This window comes from Calliphora vicina, chromosome 2, assembly GCF_958450345.1.
Source record: "Calliphora vicina chromosome 2, idCalVici1.1, whole genome shotgun sequence".
Classification (NCBI taxonomy): domain Eukaryota; kingdom Metazoa; phylum Arthropoda; class Insecta; order Diptera; family Calliphoridae; genus Calliphora; species Calliphora vicina.
Genome location: NC_088781.1, coordinates 20,170,089 through 20,190,102, shown reverse-complemented (window position 1 = coordinate 20,190,102; position 20,014 = coordinate 20,170,089). Strand labels below are relative to the sequence as shown.

General features: G+C 31.6%; 1 protein-coding gene and 1 long non-coding RNA gene across 2 annotated transcripts; one reads left to right on the top strand and one right to left on the bottom strand.

Moving 5' to 3' along the window:
• Positions 1 to 324: 324 nt before the first annotated feature.
• smo (smoothened) lies at positions 325 to 3,960 on the top strand. Its single transcript, XM_065502048.1, has 4 exons — positions 325 to 748; positions 812 to 1,293; positions 1,413 to 2,033; positions 2,101 to 3,960. Exons 1-4 carry the CDS (start codon positions 401 to 403, stop codon positions 3,854 to 3,856), a joined length of 3,207 nt encoding a protein of 1,068 aa, XP_065358120.1. The 5' UTR covers positions 325 to 400; the 3' UTR covers positions 3,857 to 3,960.
• Positions 3,961 to 5,376: 1,416 nt separating this feature from the next.
• Positions 5,377 to 18,775, bottom strand: LOC135951741 (uncharacterized). The gene is made up of 3 exons (XR_010575992.1): positions 18,559 to 18,775; positions 18,281 to 18,498; positions 5,377 to 5,781 (listed from the first exon to the last, which is right to left on the bottom strand). It is a non-coding gene; the product is annotated as an uncharacterized LOC135951741 (long non-coding RNA).
• Between the last annotated feature and the right edge of the window lie 1,239 nt (positions 18,776 to 20,014).

Below are 20,014 nucleotides of genomic sequence, written 5' to 3'. Positions count from 1 at the left end.
TAATAAACAAAAACATGCATACACATTTACATACATTTAAAAATGTTTAAAAAAGTGTTAATTATATTATTATAGTTTTGTATTTAAATTTGTTTTATTAAAAATTTCTAAACTTAAAGTGTTACATTTGTTTAAGTGATAATTTGGGACGGCGAATAATTCCAATATAAACATGGAATATACAGAGTAAGTTTTTAATATTTTAATTTTATTTAAAATTAAATTGGGAAACTATTTTATTCAAAAACATGTTATTAAACATCTCAGAGGACAAGGACAATTGTATTTATTAACATGTAATATTATCCAAAATTTCAGAAAACATTGGCAGCTTAAATTTATATTTAAGTTGGTGACCAATTTAATTATAATCTCATTGGCAAATTCCTCTACAGTACCCATGGGTACTCCATTAACACCAATCTCCTCAGTGGTCAATACTCTACCCACAACTATACAAACTAAACTAGATCCTATAAATGGTACAAAAAACTATCGTATATATGGTGGAAAGAAGGGCAAGGAAGAAAAGCATTGGCTTGATGGACGTATGGGTATGCAACATATTCAATGTGTACGCAAAGGAAATTGTGAAAAATTAAATTACTCCACATGCCTGGGAGCTAAGATACCCTATGAATACACAAGTTTGGATTTGACCATATCACACAGTCAGTGGGATGTACAAGAGCGTTTACACAAGTATATGACTTTAAAACATGTGCCAAAATGCTGGTCTGTAATACAGGTTAATGTCAACACAAGTTTATTTATATAAATATGAAATTACAAAGATTTTTTCTATATATAGCCCTTTTTATGTGCCGTTTTCACTCCCAAATGTGAGCATATTAATGGTGAAGATATGGTGTATTTACCTTCATTAGAAATGTGTCGCATTACTTTGGAACCCTGTCGTATTTTATATAATACCTCATATTTTCCCGAGTTTTTGAAGTGCAACGAAACACATTTCCCCTCAAAGTGCAACAATGATGTTAGAGAAATGAAGTTTAATTTAACGGGACAGTGTTTAGAGCCGTTGGTACCAGCTGAATCAAGTGCTAGCTACCATCCGGGCATAGAAGGTTGTGGGGTACGCTGTAAGGATCCATTATACACGGATGATGAACATCGGCAAATACATAAACTAGTTGGTTGGGGTGCTACCTTGTGCTTGTTATCGAATCTATTTGTGGTTGCTACTTTCATCATAGATTGGGAAAATGCCAGCAAATATCCTGCTCTGATTGTATTCTATATAAATATGTGTTTTATGATTGCCTGTTTGGGGTAAGTACATGAAAGGATATTAAAAATATTTTTTAACCCAATATTTTTATTTTTTCACAATTTTCCAAAATTATTTTATATTTTAACCAAATATTTAACTGTTCTATTTCATTTTACAGCTGGCTAGCTCAATTTACACCAGGCTCTCGAGAAGACATCGTATGTCGCAAAGATGGTACCTTGAGACACTCTGAACCTACGGCCGGCGAAAATCTCTCTTGTGTAGTAATTTTTGTTATCGTTTATTACTTTCTTATTGCTGCTATGGTTTGGTTTATTTTCCTTACATACGCCTGGCATTTAAGAGCAGTTGGCAATGTACAAGATCGCATTGATAAGAAAGGTTCGTACTTCCATTTAGTAGCCTGGTCTTTACCCTTAGTGCTGACCATTACGACATTGGCTTTAAGTGAAGTGGATGGCAACAGTACGGTTGGTATTTGTTTTGTGGGTTATCTCAATCATTCGATAAGAGCCGGCCTGCTGTTGGGCCCTTTGTTGGGTGTGATATTGGTGGGTGGGTATTTCATAATACGCGGTATGATTATGCTGTTTGGCTTGAAACATTTTGCCAATGACATTAAATCAACATCGGCCAGCAATAAAATTCATTTAATAATAGTACGCATGGGTTTGTGTGCATTATTTTCGTTGGTTTTTATACTGGTAGCCATGGCCTGTCATGCTTATGAATTTCGACGTTCCCATGAATGGGCGGAGAGTTTGAAGGATTTTATAATGTAAGTTTATATAGTATTAATATTGTGCCCAAAGATTTACAACAAAGACTCGTAATTTAATTTTTAGCTGTCGCATTTTTTCATCCTTTGAGGAACACATCAAATGTAAGATAGAAAGTCGTCCTAGTGTTTCCATATTGCAGCTACATCTACTCTGTCTGTTTGGAGCAGGCATTGTCATGTCTACTTGGTGTTGGACACACAGTTCGGTGGAGACTTGGAAACGTTATTTAAGAAAAAAGTGTGGCAAAGATATCAATGAAGAAGTAAAAATGCCGAAACACAAAGTCATCGCTCAAACCTGGGCTAAACGCAAAGAATTCGAGGATAAAGGGAGGCTCTCTATAACCCTTTATAATACTCATACCGATCCAGTGGGTTTAAACTTTGATGTCAACGACTTGAACTCTTCAGAAACCAATGAGATCAGTTCAACTTGGGCCAATTATTTGCCGCAATTTGTTAAAAGGCGCATGGCTTTAACTGGTGCCACTGGGGCTACAAATAGTTCGAGTCAGGGGCCACGCAAAAACTCTGTAGATTCTGAGATAAGTTTTAGTGTAAGACACGTTTCCGTAGAATCGCGCAGAAATTCTGTAGACTCTCAAGTTTCGGTGAAAATTCAGGAAATGAAAACTAAAGTGGCGTCCAGATCTAGATCTGGTCATCATCACCACCATCATCACTCAAAACATTCGGCTGCTTCTGGCAAAAGATCACAAAGAAGAAGGGATTTTATAACAGCTACTGGTCGCAAGTATAGTGGCAGACGGGAAAGTAGTACATCTATAGAATCTCAAGTAATTGCCCTCAAGAAAACTACCTATCCAAATGCTAGTCATAAAGTTGGCCTTTTTGCTCAGAGTACCAAAAAACATAATTCCTCCAAAAGACGTTCGGCCAATGCCGGTTTAGATCCAGCAGATATTACAGAATTTTTAGCCAAAAATGGCCAACTAATAATACCATTTTTACAAAATCAAGGCATGACTACCACTTCAGACGAAGAAACCTCTAGGGCTTCCTTTAAAATACAAGATTCTCGTTTAGATGTGGTGCTAAAACAAGATCTAAGTGACGATGATGAGGAGCAGGATTATGGTCCAAGAATTGAAGAAATCAATGATTTAAGTGAGAATAAAACAAAAAAACAGGCAGCCTATGAAAATTTACTGAAAAATATGCAAAAATCTAATGATTCGGGCAACAATAGAAATTCTCGCAATTCTTCGCGCAGCAAACAATCGAGAAAATCTCAAGTTGGCTGCAACTCCAGCCACAAAAAATCTCTAAGACGTCATAATAACTCCAGTTTAAACGCACAAAAACACAAGCCATCCTCCAACTCCAAATATGAACTGGACATAAGAAATACCTCCGATTTGAATTTACACTTAAAACGCGAACTTTCTATAGCTGCTCAAAATGACAATAACAGTATATCGGAAGATTCCTATTCATCGGTAGAATTAGATTTGCCACTCAATATCATGTTGCACAGCTCCTATTCGGGCATTTCGACGGGCAAACCAAATTCTCGCAACAGCAAAACCAGCTGTGATGTGGGCATACAAGCCAATGCCTTCGATATAGTCACACAAACTTTACAATCCTCTTATGGTGAGGGGGAATTTGACAAATGTATGCGTCAATTAAAAAGAAAAAGTCAACATCGTAAAAGCAATCTTTATAACAATGATGATGACGATGATGAAAAAGAAACCTACGAAATGCATTCATTATTGGGTGGTAAGTATAAGGAATCAGCCATGATAATGAGTGAAGCGGACAAATTAAAAATGCTTTTATTACCGTCTAAATAGAAACTGCCTGATTTTTATACCCTTCACCATGATTAGCAAAGGGTATATATACGTTTTTTATTCCATTTATAATTTCTACATTTTTCATTCTGGATCGTTATAGATCGCGGAGTCGATATAACCATGTCCGTCCGTCGGTTTGATTGTTTCCAAAGCCCTCAAATAACTTATATATGTACATGAATCATACATCAATATATCCGCTACAGTCCTGGTTTGATTGCTATTTAAATTCGGGAAAATCGATCCACAAATCGAGATATTTTACCTATTGTTGATTATATTAACGTAGACAAAATGGATATATAATAATAGACATTTCCAAGAACGTATATAACGTCAAAGAAATTTGAACCGACAATGGGTCAAAATCGGGAAAAATATTTTTTCAAAATTTTTTTTTAACACATTTTTTTACCAAAACATTTTTTTACGAAAATATTTTTTTTCGAACATTTTTTTTAACAAAATTTGTTTTCAATCTTTTTATTAAAGTATATGTACTTTGGTGAAGGGTATATAAAATTCGGTACAGCCGAATTGAGCTCTCTTATTTGTTTTTAACAAATATAGTAGATTTTATTTGTTATAATTTTTACAATTTAAGAGTCATTTTTGTATGTTTAATACTCATTAGTTATTTAAGTTAATTCAGCATTTTTAATGTAAAACTTCAGTAATCGACAATTCAAAACTTTAATTAATTGCTTTAATCTCTTTTACATACATTTTTTTAACCTAAAAGATGCTACAAATATTAATTAAAAATTTGAACAGATTTTAAACATATTGTTGCTAATGTCATATATTGTTCATTTATGAATATACGTATAGATTTGTATAACTATGGCCGACTTCATAAACGTAGTAATGCAAAGCAATTACAAGGCAAAGCAATACTTTCTGACTTTCATGAACGCATAAATGTTTTGTAAAGAATCATAAATAAAAACAGTTCACAAATTTGACAGATGCTGCGCATGGACAAGCATTGTCATACAATAATGAACTTGCGACATTGCCAAAACAAAAGCTACTGCGTTTATGAACACTATACATTGTAGTGTTGCTTTGCAAAATGCGTTTATGAAGTCAGCCTATTTTTTGGTTCTTTTTTAACCAAATTTATTTATTTATGTAACAATTTAATGTGTTATACTAAAGTTTTATTATTCAATTTACATTTTTTTACCCTTTTACAATACAAACTGATATTAAGTATTATATTTTACTTTGTTTATCTTTTAATTATTTGTCTGCACAATTTTTACTTAAAGATTAAACAATTTGTATCTAAAAAAGACTGTTATATAAACTGTATACAAAATAAATTTGTTAGTTTTAAGATTTTTTCATATTGTATTTTTTTATAGATTGTATTTTAATTACAATTACAAATTGTAAATTGTAAATGAACAAAAAAATTATCAAGAACTTATGATTATGTGCCTTATAAAAAATAAATAAAAGATTTATAAAAAAAAACTAAAAAAATTTAATCAGTATCAGTATCATTATAATTTAAATTTAATGTTAGAAGGAGGAGAACTTTTGAAAGTTGGGTTTTAAATCCATTGAAATCCTCTCTACACAATATATTTCATTTTTTTCCACAATCCTTATGTACCAATTCATATGACCACTTGGCATTATTTAATATTTCCCCCAGCATATAGATAATTACGACTTGTCCCAAAGCACTGCCAAAATATGTATACAATTCCTTAAAACTTTTGTCATTCAGCAAAGGATAAACCCAAAAGCCAGCAAAATATTTAATACAGTGTAACCAAAGTATATAGGACATCATATAGGTTAAAATTGTTACTAAGCCAGAGCAAAATTCCGGATATTCACGAAAACATATAAACATTTCAATGAACATAAATACAGACACATTCGTATGCAAAACATGTAAATGCCAGCTGAAAAAGCAAAAGTACACATACTGTTGCGGCCCTGTTTTGAAATAGTATACGTCCCTGTCAATGTAAGCTAAAACGCCCCAAACCCCCCCACCTGACTAAAAAAAATTTTGCGTGGGGAGGTTGACGACTTGGCATTGGGAAAAGGCTGAAATCCTAAGTGCCTTATATTTTTTTTTTCCATAATTTTTGTATTAAACAGGAAGGGCCACTATTAGTTAGGAGCCACCACTCCAGACCTCTTCCTAGTGGATTTAATGAAGGGCCACTATAAGTTAGGAGCCACTACTCCAGACCTCTTCATAGTGGATTTCATATGTCTTTGTTTGTATATTTTGTGTGGTCTTTTGTTGAGTTTAAATGTTGTTTTATCTGAAAATATAGAAAAATAGATATTAATAAAAGATTCCAAGAAGTAATGGAACAATACATAGTTACCATGTCCATATGTTGTAGAAATATTCCTGAAAGTAAACAAAAAGAATGAAATATTAGTAATTATTGTATATAGCTTACCAACTTCTATCAAAATGTGATTATATCAGCTGTTGATAGATATGTGTATGTTCGAGCTGTGTTAAATAGGCATAGTACTCGTAGTGGTGAGATAGTAATACAATGTGTAAAGTAGCAGGGTTGTATTTTTCATTCATAACGGCTAAACGTAAAAATATTAAATTCAAAATTTAACAAAATAATGAATGAAAGGATATATGCAGCTATTTTTGCTGACAGCCTGGTACTTCAAGGATATGGAATAAAAAAAAACTGGTAATGATCACCAAATAATAAATATATTTTATTTGGCGGAGTTTTTATGTTGTGTCCAAGGAATTAACCGCGTAAATTGTAGGTAGTTTATGTTATAGTTTTTGAATTAAATATTGATATTTATAAGATTAAGCGGGAAGGTAATTTAAAGTCAAATACCATACGATAAATAAAATAGAAACAAAGTATTACGCGGGGAAATTAATACATAATAAGAACTTTTGAGAAATATACATATAAAATTAGCGGCAAAATTTAACCGGCAAAAATCTTGACAGTACATAAGATTGAAAAGGGTATAAAAGGGAAAAATACTGAGAGATAGCGATTAATAGTTGAGAAGTGCCAAAGTGATCTATTTACAATTTAATAGCATTAATAAGAAAAAAATCAAGAAATATAAGATTTAAACTCAAAGTTAAATTAGTGAATGCAGAAAGAACAATCCTTAAACAAATCCTTGTTAAGGATAGTCATACGAAATATTCAAAAGTAAGTTTTGTTTGTTTAAGAATGTGTGATTGTTTGTATATTCATGAACAAATAATACAAAAACAGAAATAAATAGAGATTTCAAGAGAATTAAAAATATTAATAAATACTGTACAAATTATATATTAAATGTGATAATTTGTTCATGAATATTCAAAAGTTTTAATAGAATACAAATATTAAGAGGTTTGTGGGTATTAGTTGTTTTTCTTGGAGGTGGCCAAAAAGAAGCGACAGAGGGAAAAATCTGTGCCCAGGACCACCGAGAAAATAGCCTGGGAAAAATCATAGATTATTGTATAGGATCTTGAATCCGAAGTAACTGCCGGAAGATAAGGCAAAGGGGATCCCTAGGAAAAACCTAAAAATAGTTTTGAAAGCCAGATGAAAAAGGAAAGTCAAACATCTACAATAACAATAGAAAGATCAAGCTGCTTGGTGAATCTCAAGGTACTGAAATATTAAAGCAAATAAATAATAATTTAAATAATCAAAAAAGCTATAAAAAAAAAAAAAATTAAAGAAAGAAGTCAATTAGATCTATTTTATAATATTTAGTTTTATTTATTTATTTATTTATTTATAAAGTATTATTAATTTTAAGTTAAATTTAAGTGGTGATATTGTGAGAAAAAATTGTGTCCATCGAGAGTGTCCTGTGATTTTGTTTGTTTTGTGTTAGAAAAAAAATAAGTTAAAGAAAAATATATATATAGCGTCATTAGGTACTCAAATTAGGCGGAATTTATAAGTAAACATATCAAAGGAAATATTAAAAGTATATAAGATTAGTGCGTACTTAGAGAGCTCTTTCAGGCGTAGGTAGTTTTTTTTGTATAGAAGCGAACATCCGGTAGTGCGGATATATATATGATAATTTGAGTTCTGAAAAAAGGAAATTAAAATTAATAGTATATATATATATTTTTTTTTTGATAGGTTTAAAAATAACAAAAAAAGAATAATAAAAAAAGAAAAATCTATTAATTATCGAAAACGACAAAATAAGCAATACAATTTATGTTATTAGTTTAAGTTATTTAGGAATTGGTGTTTATAATAAAATGAATATTGAAATTAGATAATAACAAAAAAAATAATAATGTCTGAGTAAAATTAATTGTTTGGGGATTGTTGAAACAGAAAAGGGCGACGAATGGCGGGATTTTGGGACTGTGAGTAAAAGGTAATGGTGGATATGTCACAGTCATGGTTGGGAATTGGGCGATTAGAGGTTAACATCTATCTCTCTATTAATGGCATTGCTGCGTGTAAGTTTTTGTTTTGTATGTATGTTCATTTATAAAATTTTTTCTTGTTGCAACCTGGGCCAAATAAAGGGTTGAGAACTTCCCCTGAGGTGACGCCGCAGAGCTAGAAGGGTAAACTTGGCAAGAGAAACAAACAGGTCCGTAACAGAAATGGCGCCCAACCGGAATTGTAAAGAAAATTAGTGTAAAAGACCTATACACTAGGCAATAAAATATTAGATTTGTGTCATAATAGATCAACATGTTTGACTTTGTAATGTGATAGAATAATTACAGTCGTAGCCGCTTTTTGATCGGTGATCGAGAAGGTCAGTTGTACGACATGATTATGATACCCAGTAGCAAAGAAAAACATGGCCAATTCAAACAGGGAATGGAAAGTCCTTAGGATCAATGAATTTGTAATCCTAATTGTTCACCTGAACCTGATTTTTGTGTATATATAAAATGTTAGTTTCCGTCTGAATCTTTGTGTGCTAAACAGTGGAAATGAAAAGCGACATCCGCTTAAGCTTAGGCTTAAGGTCCGTTGTGTCAGCAATCATTTTAATCTGTTCGCCAACAAACAATATGATTGGAAAGTAAGTGCACAAAGATGTTTATGAAATATTTCAATTGTTTTAATGTGAATTGCAGGAATGCCAAAATAGCTTTCAATGAAAGAATCAATAAAAAAAAAAAAAAAACCGTCGTACCGCCGCTATTCAACAATCCCTAAAATAAAAGTATATATATCCGTTAGAAAATCGAAAATCTTTTTGTTTAAATAATATTTTAAAATCCATAGTTTAATTTTATCTAGAGTATTGTATTTTTTTATTTAGTAGCTTATTTTTATAATTTTATTCGTATTCTTTATGTTTATAAATTTCATATTTTTTAGATATATTTATTTGTTTACTTTTCATTATTTATTTATTTAGATTATATTTATTTATTATTTATTTGATTTTTATGTATTTTTATTCAAAACATAGTCAACATTTTTAGTTATATTTATTTATTTACTTTTATTGATTTATTTACTTTTCGTTATTTATTTATCTTGTTTATTTTTATATATTTTTCATTTATTTATTTTTGTTTAAAACATAAACATTTTTTTTATTTATTATTCAACATTCTATTACCTAAATTTTATATACCTTTATTCAAATTCTACCAGCAAGTGATTTTTTTTATATATAGTGAAAAAATCAGTCAGTTTTTTTTTGTGAAGGTTGAAAATAGATAGTGAATTTTGTGAAGTGTAATGAGTAGAGAGACTAGAACTCAATTAAGTAACAGGAAACGGAAGGTCGAATTTGATACCAGTAGAAATTTAATTCCCTTATCGCCAAAACAACGTCGAGTTAAAAATAAGAATCTTAAAATGACCGAACACAACATAGGGTTAAATGAAGCTCAAATCACGGATCTTTCTAGTACTATTGTATCAAAACCCAGCACTTCTAACAGTGTACCACATGGAACCGATGCACGTATGACTTCCGCTAATAGTAGTATCGTGAGCGAAGAAATTACACCGGAAGTTAGGGATTTAGTAGTGGATGAAGCTTTGTCTGTTCAAAAATCTTTGGAACAGCAAATCCGTTCTATGGTACAGGGGGAAATGGAAGAGGTAAAAAAGTCTATAGGAGATTTGATGAAGGTAGTAAAAGAACTGTCGCAAAATACTTTGAATAATAATAATCGTCCAATAACAGAAAATTCAAAAGGGGCAATAATAACTTCTAGTCAAATTGTTAGTGAACCCCGAAATATTGAGGTAACTCAAATCAACCCACCCAGTGTTGAATTAAATGCAAGACCAGGATCTAGTCAGTACCACACACATCAAGTTTTGTCAGGTCCTAATCAAATTGGAACACCTATTAGTGTCATGTCTGTGCCACCGCCACCAGCTCGAACAGTACACAGTCAATATGTTTCCCGTGAAAACGGTAACCAAAATCAAAATCCACAAACAGCAAATCAAGTCAATGGTAATTTTTTAGGAAATAATAATGAAAACTTACCATTTAGTTCAAATTTTGGAAGAAATGTAACACCCACAGGTTATCCATTTGGTAATTATAATCCCAATAACGTACCAGCAGTTTCAAATCCACCTATGGAAAGAGATTTCTCGTCTAGAATGTGGATAAGAATTGATAAGTGGGGTTTAAATTTTGATGGTAACAACTTACGTATGAGTGTAGAAGATTTTATATTTCGTATTGAGTGTCTTCAGGCTCAATATGATATACCAATAGAGGAGTTGGAAAGAGATTTCCATCTGCTATTATCCGGTCCAGCCAAGGATTGGTATTGGGTGTTTGTTCAGACACATTTTGGAGTAAAATGGCAAGGATTAAAGCAGGCTTTGCTTAGTCAATACCAAACTACTAGATCCAATTTTGAAACGATGCGAGATCTAGTAGAACGAAAACAAAATGTGAACGAAAGCATTGATCAATTCTTTCATGCGATGAGTCGAATTCGGGCAAGGCTTACACAAGCTATACCAGAATTCGACATGATAAAAATTCTAAAACGTAATGTTAAAGAGAGCGTAGGACGAATTATTTATCCAATTGCTGTGTCGTCTGTGGAACAACTACGAATAGAATGTAATGAGGCCGAACGAAATTTTCCCCGCAGAGACAACAGAAATATACAGCCTCCACCAAGATCAATTAGGCCAGTGAACGAAGTTTATGTTGACCATTCTGAATATGGAGATGTTGAGGAAAATTCGTCCACAGATTTAGGAGAAGTATCCGCAATGTATATGAATCAACAAAATCCGGCACTCACATGCTGGAATTGTCACGTATCAGGCCATACGTTTAGGGAGTGTCCCTCAATGGAAAGGACATTATTTTGCTATCGGTGCGGGAGAGCAAATGTTATAACACCAAATTGTCCAAATTGCCAGGGAAACCAGAAACGGGGCGTGGTGATGACAGGGGAGCTGCGTCCTTCCAAAAACACCCCGAAGGAAAACTAGAAATTGGAAAAGAAAACAATGATAAATTAGATTCCACAAATTTAGGAAATATAGCTAAATACATGCCAGATAACAGACACAAAATACCATTAGACATTAGAAAGAAATATTATGAATATATTAGGGCTCAGTTATTTAACACGGAAAAGCAAATAAAAACTGTATCTGAAAGGATTTTAAAAATTAGGAAAAAACATAGGGAAAGAAAGGAAATGAGAAGAATGCTTGTAGATTCTGTAACTAGATTAGATACCAATAATGATAATAGAGTTTTTGTAGATGTAGATTTTGAAGGAAAAGTTATGTCAGGTTTATTAGATAGTGGAGCCTCCGTTAGTTTATTAGGAAAGAGATGTAGAGAAATTGTAGAAGAGTTAGACTTAGAAATTATACCAATATTCTCTAATGTGAAGACTGCCAGTGGTCAACAACATAGAATATTGGGCAAAGTAAACGTATCCATTAAGTATAAAGGTCAAGAGAATAATCTACTCTTGTATCTTTGTCCTGATTTGGAACAAACTCTTTATTTAGGAATAGACTTTTGGCGTAAGTTTAGTTTAGCTCCAGATATTATAGGTGTTAGTGAAATAGTTCTAGATAAGGTATTTGAAGATTTTGTCCAAGATAAGGATAACTATAAGATGTGTCCACATGATTTAGACAGCGAAAAGAAACATAGGTTGAATGAGGTAATAAGAAAATTTGATACTTTTGAGGAAAAGGGATTAGGTAAAACAAGTTTAGAAAGGCATATGATTAAATTAGTAGATGAAGCTGAACCAGTAAAGGATCGCTATTATCCGATATCACCTGCTGTTCAAGAAATCACTTATAATGAAATAGATAAAATGTTAGACCTAAATGTAATAGAATTAAGTGACAGTCCCTGGAGCAATAGGACCACTATCGTACGGAAACCAGATAAGAATAGATTTTGTTTAGATGCACGGAAATTAAATAAGTTGACCGTTAAGGATGCGTATCCATTACAAAATATTGATGGCATTTTAAGTAGGATCGATGAAACGTATTTCATTAGTAGCGTCGATTTGAAATTCGCATTTTGGCAGATCGAACTAGAGCCAGAAAGTAGACCTTATACAGCTTTCACCGTTGCAGGGAGACCATTATATCAATTTCGGGTGATGCCCTTTGGTCTCTGCAACGCGGCCCAACGATTGTGTAGATTAATGGACAAGGTGATCCCACAGACTTTAAAGGGCAACGTATTTATTTATCTAGATGATCTATTGATTATTTCAGACGATTTCGACAAGCATCTAAAACTGTTAGAAGAAGTGGCCGATTGCCTAAGGAAAGCTAATTTGACAATTGGTTTAAAAAAATCTAAATTTTGTTTTCAACAGTTAAAATATCTAGGTTTTATTGTGGGTGGAGGTATGTTGAAAACCGATCCCGACAAAGTTAAGGCTATAAAAGAAATAAGAATACCTAAATCAATGAGAGAAGTTCGAAGCTTTTTGGGAACTGCGGGGTGGTATCGCAGGTTCATCAGAAACTTTTCTGTAATATCTGCCCCACTAACTGATACTTTAAAAAAATCTAGAAAATTTGAAATGACACCAAAGGCTATAGAATCATTTGAAAATCTGAAAAAAGCTTTGACCTCAGCTCCCGTGCTTCGCCATGCAGATTTTTCTAAAAGATTTTATATTCAATGCGATGCTAGCGAATATGGTATAGGGGCTGTATTATTTCAAATCAGCGGAGAAAACGAAGAGCATCCCATTGCATTCTATTCTCAAAAACTTAATTCTTGTCAGAGAAATTACAGCGTGACAGAAAAAGAGTGTTATGCTGCGGTAATGGCTGTACAAAAGTTCAGGCAATATGTCGAAATGATGCCTTTTACCATTGTAACCGACCACGCTAGCCTGAAATGGTTAATGTCGTTGAAAGACCTGACAGGAAGGCTAGCTAGATGGTCACTAAAACTACAAGCGTTTGATTTCGAAATTGAACACAGGAAAGGCTCTGAAAATATTGTTGCAGACATGTTGTCCAGATTGCCAAATGTGGATGAGATCAACATGACTGAATTATTAGGTTTTGAAACAAACGAATTCACTAGTAATGAATATTTAGATTTAGTTACAGAAATTCAAGAGAATATAGAAAAATTGCCAGATTTAAAGATTGAAAATGGGTTAATATACAAAAAGACAGGTTTTAATCAATTTGGGGAAGAGTCGCCTTGGAAATTGTGGATCCCAGCTATGATCACGCATGCACTTATCGAGGACGCTCACTCTTCTGTAACGGCATCTCACGGAGGCGTTGCGAAAACCCTTGAGAGATTAAGACGTAGTTTTTATTGGCCAAAAATGGCAACGCAAGTTAGAAATTTTGTAACGAATTGTCAGATTTGTAAAGAGACAAAGCCCTGTAACATAAATCTAAGACCAGAAATAGGAAAGCCAGTAGTTACTGAAAGGCCGTTTCAGAAGTTATATATTGACTTCATGGGCAAATATCCTCGGTCTAAAAAGGGTAACTGCTATATTTTTATCGTAGTGGACCATTTTTCAAAATTTATGTTCCTTAAGGCTATGAAGGAAGCCACAACAAACAATGTGATTAATTTTCTTATACATGAGATATTTCACAAGTTCGGAGTACCTGAGGTGATTCATAGTGATAATGGCAGTCAATTTGTGGCCAAAAGTTTTGAAAATTTACTTAAAACTTATAAAATACAGCACATGAAAACTGCTGTGTATTCACCTCAGAGTAATGCCAGCGAGCGAGTGAACCAGTCAGTATTATCCGCTATTAGAGCGTATTTAAACCAAGATCATCGAGATTGGGATCTGTATTTGTCTGAAATCGAATGTGCGTTGAGAACATCAGTTCATACAGCTACCGGGGTAACTCCATTTTTTGCTCTTTTTGGTTACCATATGTATACCAGCGGAGCAGACTACAAACTAGGTAGGAAATTGCAATCGTTAAGCGACCATGAAATTTCAGAGATTAATCGAAACGACAAAATGGAAATGATCCGAGAAACAATAAAACAAAATATGCAAAAAGCACAAAAAAGAAGTGCGGAAAGATATAATAGAGGCGCACGTATTGCTAAATTCATACCTGGGCAGGAAGTTTTCCGCAGGAATAATATATTGAGTAACTTCAGTAAAAATATTAATTCCAAATTTTGTAAAAAATTTGTGAAGTGTAGAGTGGTTAAACCCATAGGTAATAATATGTATGAGCTCGAAACACTGCAGGGTAAGCCAATAGGGACATATCATTCGAAAGACATTAAAATTTGAATGGGGAAACTGATATTAGGATTAAGTTAGCAAATATAGTTTTTTTTGTGTGATAATATCTATAGTTTTAATTTTCTTTATTCTAAACACATACCCCTCATAAAACTTGTGATACAATATACATGCATATGAATCAATTCTTTTTTTTACTTACCAGAATAAAAGTCTATTGCGATATGTGAAAAGTGTAACTTTCAAAAATTGTAGTAGTTGCTTTTATGACCAATGATAGAAACTGATGAAACCACTATATCTACATCTGAAAAAAAAAAATATAAAGAATTAACAAAGTAAAGTTATTATATTCTATAACTTTTAAAATACTTCCCGTAATTTGATTTCCCGGAAACTGAGACAAAAACAATCCAACCAATCTTTCGTAGAGAATGCGTTCTGAAAAAAATAGAGTGTATAAGTTTCTTTGCAAAAATAATATTTGATTTTTGTAAGTTTTAGTGCAATAATAGTTTTAAGTCATCTGTGATAGTATTAATTTATAAGTGCAATATTAGGTTAGAAAACTTTTTAATTATTTTATCAATTTATACATTATATGTTTGTTTTCGTCCTAATATTGATGACTTTTAAAACTATATCGCAATATGACTAAGACTATATGACACTAAATAGATTGACAATTTCATACATTTTGTTTAAAAACAAATATAATTTCCATAATAAATAATGCTCCAGTAAAAGTTATACCGAATGATGCACTTAAATTTGCTATGTAGCAATTTTATTTTTATAGAAAAAAAAAAAATACATATATGTCAAATTCAATTGTATATGTTCGTATAACTACTTTTGTTTAACGTATAATTAAACTAACCTGGTACTAGATCATGATTAGCAGTTTTCTTCAGTATGCCCGGCTTGAGATGTAATCAGGGTGTGGGAGTTCCCCACGTTGGAACGTAACAAGTTACAAACCCGCACACCGCCCCCTGCAACGTTGTCTTAGGGATCGGAGTTTTGTTGCGGCCCTGTTTTGAAATAGTATACGTCCCTGTCAATGTAAGCTAAAACGCCCCAAACCCCCCCACCTGACTAAAAAAAATTTTGCGTGGGGAGGTTGACGACTTGGCATTGGGAAAAGGCTGAAATCCTAAGTGCCTTATATTTTTTTTTCCCATAATTTTTGTATTAAACAGGAAGGGCCACTATTAGTTAGGAGCCACCACTCCAGACCTCTTCCTAGTGGATTTAATGAAGGGCCACTATAAGTTAGGAGCCACTACTCCAGACCTCTTCATAGTGGATTTCATATGTCTTTGTTTGTATATTTTGTGTGGTCTTTTGTTGAGTTTAAATGTTGTTTTATCTGAAAATATAGAAAAATAGATATTAATAAAAGATTCCAAGAAGTAATGGAACAATACATAGTTACCATGTCCATATGTTGTAGAAATATTCCTGAAAGTAAACAAAAAGAATGAAATATTAGTAATTATTGTATATAGCTTACCAACTTCTATCAAAATGTGATTATATCAGCTGTTGATAGATATGTGTATGTTCGAGCTGTGTTAAATAGGCATAGTACTCGTAGTGGTGAGATAGTAATACAATGTGTAAAGTAGCAGGGTTGTATTTTTCATTCATAACGGCTAAACGTAAAAATATTAAATTCAAAATTTAACAAAATAATGAATGAAAGGATATATGCAGCTATTTTTGCTGACAGCCTGGTACTTCAAGGATATGGAATAAAAAAAAACTGGTAATGATCACCAAATAATAAATATATTTTATTTGGCGGAGTTTTTATGTTGTGTCCAAGGAATTAACCGCGTAAATTGTAGGTAGTTTATGTTATAGTTTTTGAATTAAATATTGATATTTATAAGATTAAGCGGGAAGGTAATTTAAAGTCAAATACCATACGATAAATAAAATAGAAACAAAGTATTACGCGGGGAAATTAATACATAATAAGAACTTTTGAGAAATATACATATAAAATTAGCGGCAAAATTTAACCGGCAAAAATCTTGACAGTACATAAGATTGAAAAGGGTATAAAAGGGAAAAATACTGAGAGATAGCGATTAATAGTTGAGAAGTGCCAAAGTGATCTATTTACAATTTAATAGCATTAATAAGAAAAAAATCAAGAAATATAAGATTTAAACTCAAAGTTAAATTAGTGAATGCAGAAAGAACAATCCTTAAACAAATCCTTGTTAAGGATAGTCATACGAAATATTCAAAAGTAAGTTTTGTTTGTTTAAGAATGTGTGATTGTTTGTATATTCATGAACAAATAATACAAAAACAGAAATAAATAGAGATTTCAAGAGAATTAAAAATATTAATAAATACTGTACAAATTATATATTAAATGTGATAATTTGTTCATGAATATTCAAAAGTTTTAATAGAATACAAATATTAAGAGGTTTGTGGGTATTAGTTGTTTTTCTTGGAGGTGGCCAAAAAGAAGCGACAGAGGGAAAAATCTGTGCCCAGGACCACCGAGAAAATAGCCTGGGAAAAATCATAGATTATTGTATAGGATCTTGAATCCGAAGTAACTGCCGGAAGATAAGGCAAAGGGGATCCCTAGGAAAAACCTAAAAATAGTTTTGAAAGCCAGATGAAAAAGGAAAGTCAAACATCTACAATAACAATAGAAAGATCAAGCTGCTTGGTGAATCTCAAGGTACTGAAATATTAAAGCAAATAAATAATAATTTAAATAATCAAAAAAGCTATAAAAAAAAAAAAAATTAAAGAAAGAAGTCAATTAGATCTATTTTATAATATTTAGTTTTATTTATTTATTTATTTATTTATAAAGTATTATTAATTTTAAGTTAAATTTAAGTGGTGATATTGTGAGAAAAAATTGTGTCCATCGAGAGTGTCCTGTGATTTTGTTTGTTTTGTGTTAGAAAAAAAATAAGTTAAAGAAAAATATATATATAGCGTCATTAGGTACTCAAATTAGGCGGAATTTATAAGTAAACATATCAAAGGAAATATTAAAAGTATATAAGATTAGTGCGTACTTAGAGAGCTCTTTCAGGCGTAGGTAGTTTTTTTTGTATAGAAGCGAACATCCGGTAGTGCGGATATATATATGATAATTTGAGTTCTGAAAAAAGGAAATTAAAATTAATAGTATATATATATATTTTTTTTTTGATAGGTTTAAAAATAACAAAAAAAGAATAATAAAAAAAGAAAAATCTATTAATTATCGAAAACGACAAAATAAGCAATACAATTTATGTTATTAGTTTAAGTTATTTAGGAATTGGTGTTTATAATAAAATGAATATTGAAATTAGATAATAACAAAAAAAATAATAATGTCTGAGTAAAATTAATTGTTTGGGGATTGTTGAAACAGAAAAGGGCGACGAATGGCGGGATTTTGGGACTGTGAGTAAAAGGTAATGGTGGATATGTCACAGTCATGGTTGGGAATTGGGCGATTAGAGGTTAACATCTATCTCTCTATTAATGGCATTGCTGCGTGTAAGTTTTTGTTTTGTATGTATGTTCATTTATAAAATTTTTTCTTGTTGCAACCTGGGCCAAATAAAGGGTTGAGAACTTCCCCTGAGGTGACGCCGCAGAGCTAGAAGGGTAAACTTGGCAAGAGAAACAAACAGGTCCGTAACAATACAAATATTTGTTAATTATTTATGTACATTTAAACTCACTTGGGCATGACTTCAACAAATGTGTAAGGAAAAACTAATTCTCTTTTTGTGCAATATAAAACCCAAAAGTTAATGGTCACAAAAACCGCCAAAGGAAATGCCAAACCAGCAAAATAATTATCCCTGAAAAAACATAGAGATTTTGAATGTTCACTATTTATACAGCCACTGGACACATCATGAACGAGCGCTATTAGAAAATATGTAAATTGTATAAACTAAAGGAAAATAAAAAGTAAAATAAATACTTGAATGTAATTGTATTAAGCAAAACTTACCATATTTTGTACGGCTAGAAATTTAAATTTACCACCAAACGAATGATGCCATTTGAAATCGCTTACGGGAAATTTTATATATTTCAAATCATAGAATATACCAAAACCCGTTAAACTTAAAGCTAGCATATGATAAATTAATTGCAAAATCATGTTTAGAATTTATAAAACAAGAATTTTTTATGGCAAATAAATACAAATTTGTGTAAAATAAAAATAAACTATTATTTTGAAACTTCTAAATTCGATTTAGTAAATTTTGTTAGTAAAAAAACATTCAAATGTGGTTTTATTAAAAGTCGATCAAACGGAAGATTTTAATTAAAGATTCAACTTCACCATTAGTTGAACACCTACATAAACTACTTTGTTATGATTTTAGTTTGTTCCAAATAACTAACATGCATGATTCATACATCATATACCCGCTATAGACCCGATCGGTTGCTATTTAAAATTAAGAAAATCGGCCCCTAAATGACTGAGATATAAGAAAAAACAAGGACAACCTCGATTTTTTATACCCTACGCCATGAATGGCAAGTTTGTCATTCCGTTTGTAATTTCTACATTTTTCATTTGCGACCCACAAAGAAAGGTAACTGAGAGCCAAAAACCTAAGTCTGTTCTTGAGAATGTATTGCATGTATTTTGTTTTTGTATTTATAGTATATTCTGGATCGTTATAGATAGCAAAGTCGATATAGCCATGTCCGTCTGTCCGCCTGTATGTTGAAATCCCGTAGCCCCCAAATAACTTACATACATCAATATATAGGGAATTCTTCCGGCTCGGTTGCTAATTTAAATCGGCAAACAAACGGCTGAGATATAAGGAAAAAACATGGACAACCTCGATTTTTTACCTATTTTTAATCTATGTATATCTGGATTACTAAGTTAATTATATAGACAATATGGATATCTAAATGATAGATATTTCAAAGTCCATTGCAATAATGTATATAATTTTTAAACCAAACATTTTTTTTGTCATAAGTTATTATTCAAAAAAAATATTTTTTTAACCCGAATTTTTTTTCACCAAAAATTTTTTTTGTCATAAATTATTTTTAAAAAATTTTTTTTTTTAAAATTAAAAAAAAAATTGGAACAAAACTTTTTAAAAAAATTAAAAAACAATTTGGAAAAATTTTTTTTTTAAAACATTTAAAAAAGAAAAATTTTCAAAACATTTAAAAAAAGAAAAATATCAAAACATTTAAAAAAAAAAATGTTTAATAAAAATATTTTTAAGTATAAAAGATTCGGAATATAGCTCTTACTTGTTTTTCCTATTTTTGGTCTAAATCTTAATATAGACAACAGGGGTATATAATGAAAGATATTTCATAGTCCTTTATAACGCTGTAGTAAGTCGGACCTACAATGGGTCAAAATCGGGAAAAATATTTTTTAATCCGAATTTTTTTTCCAACAAAACTTATCTTTTTGA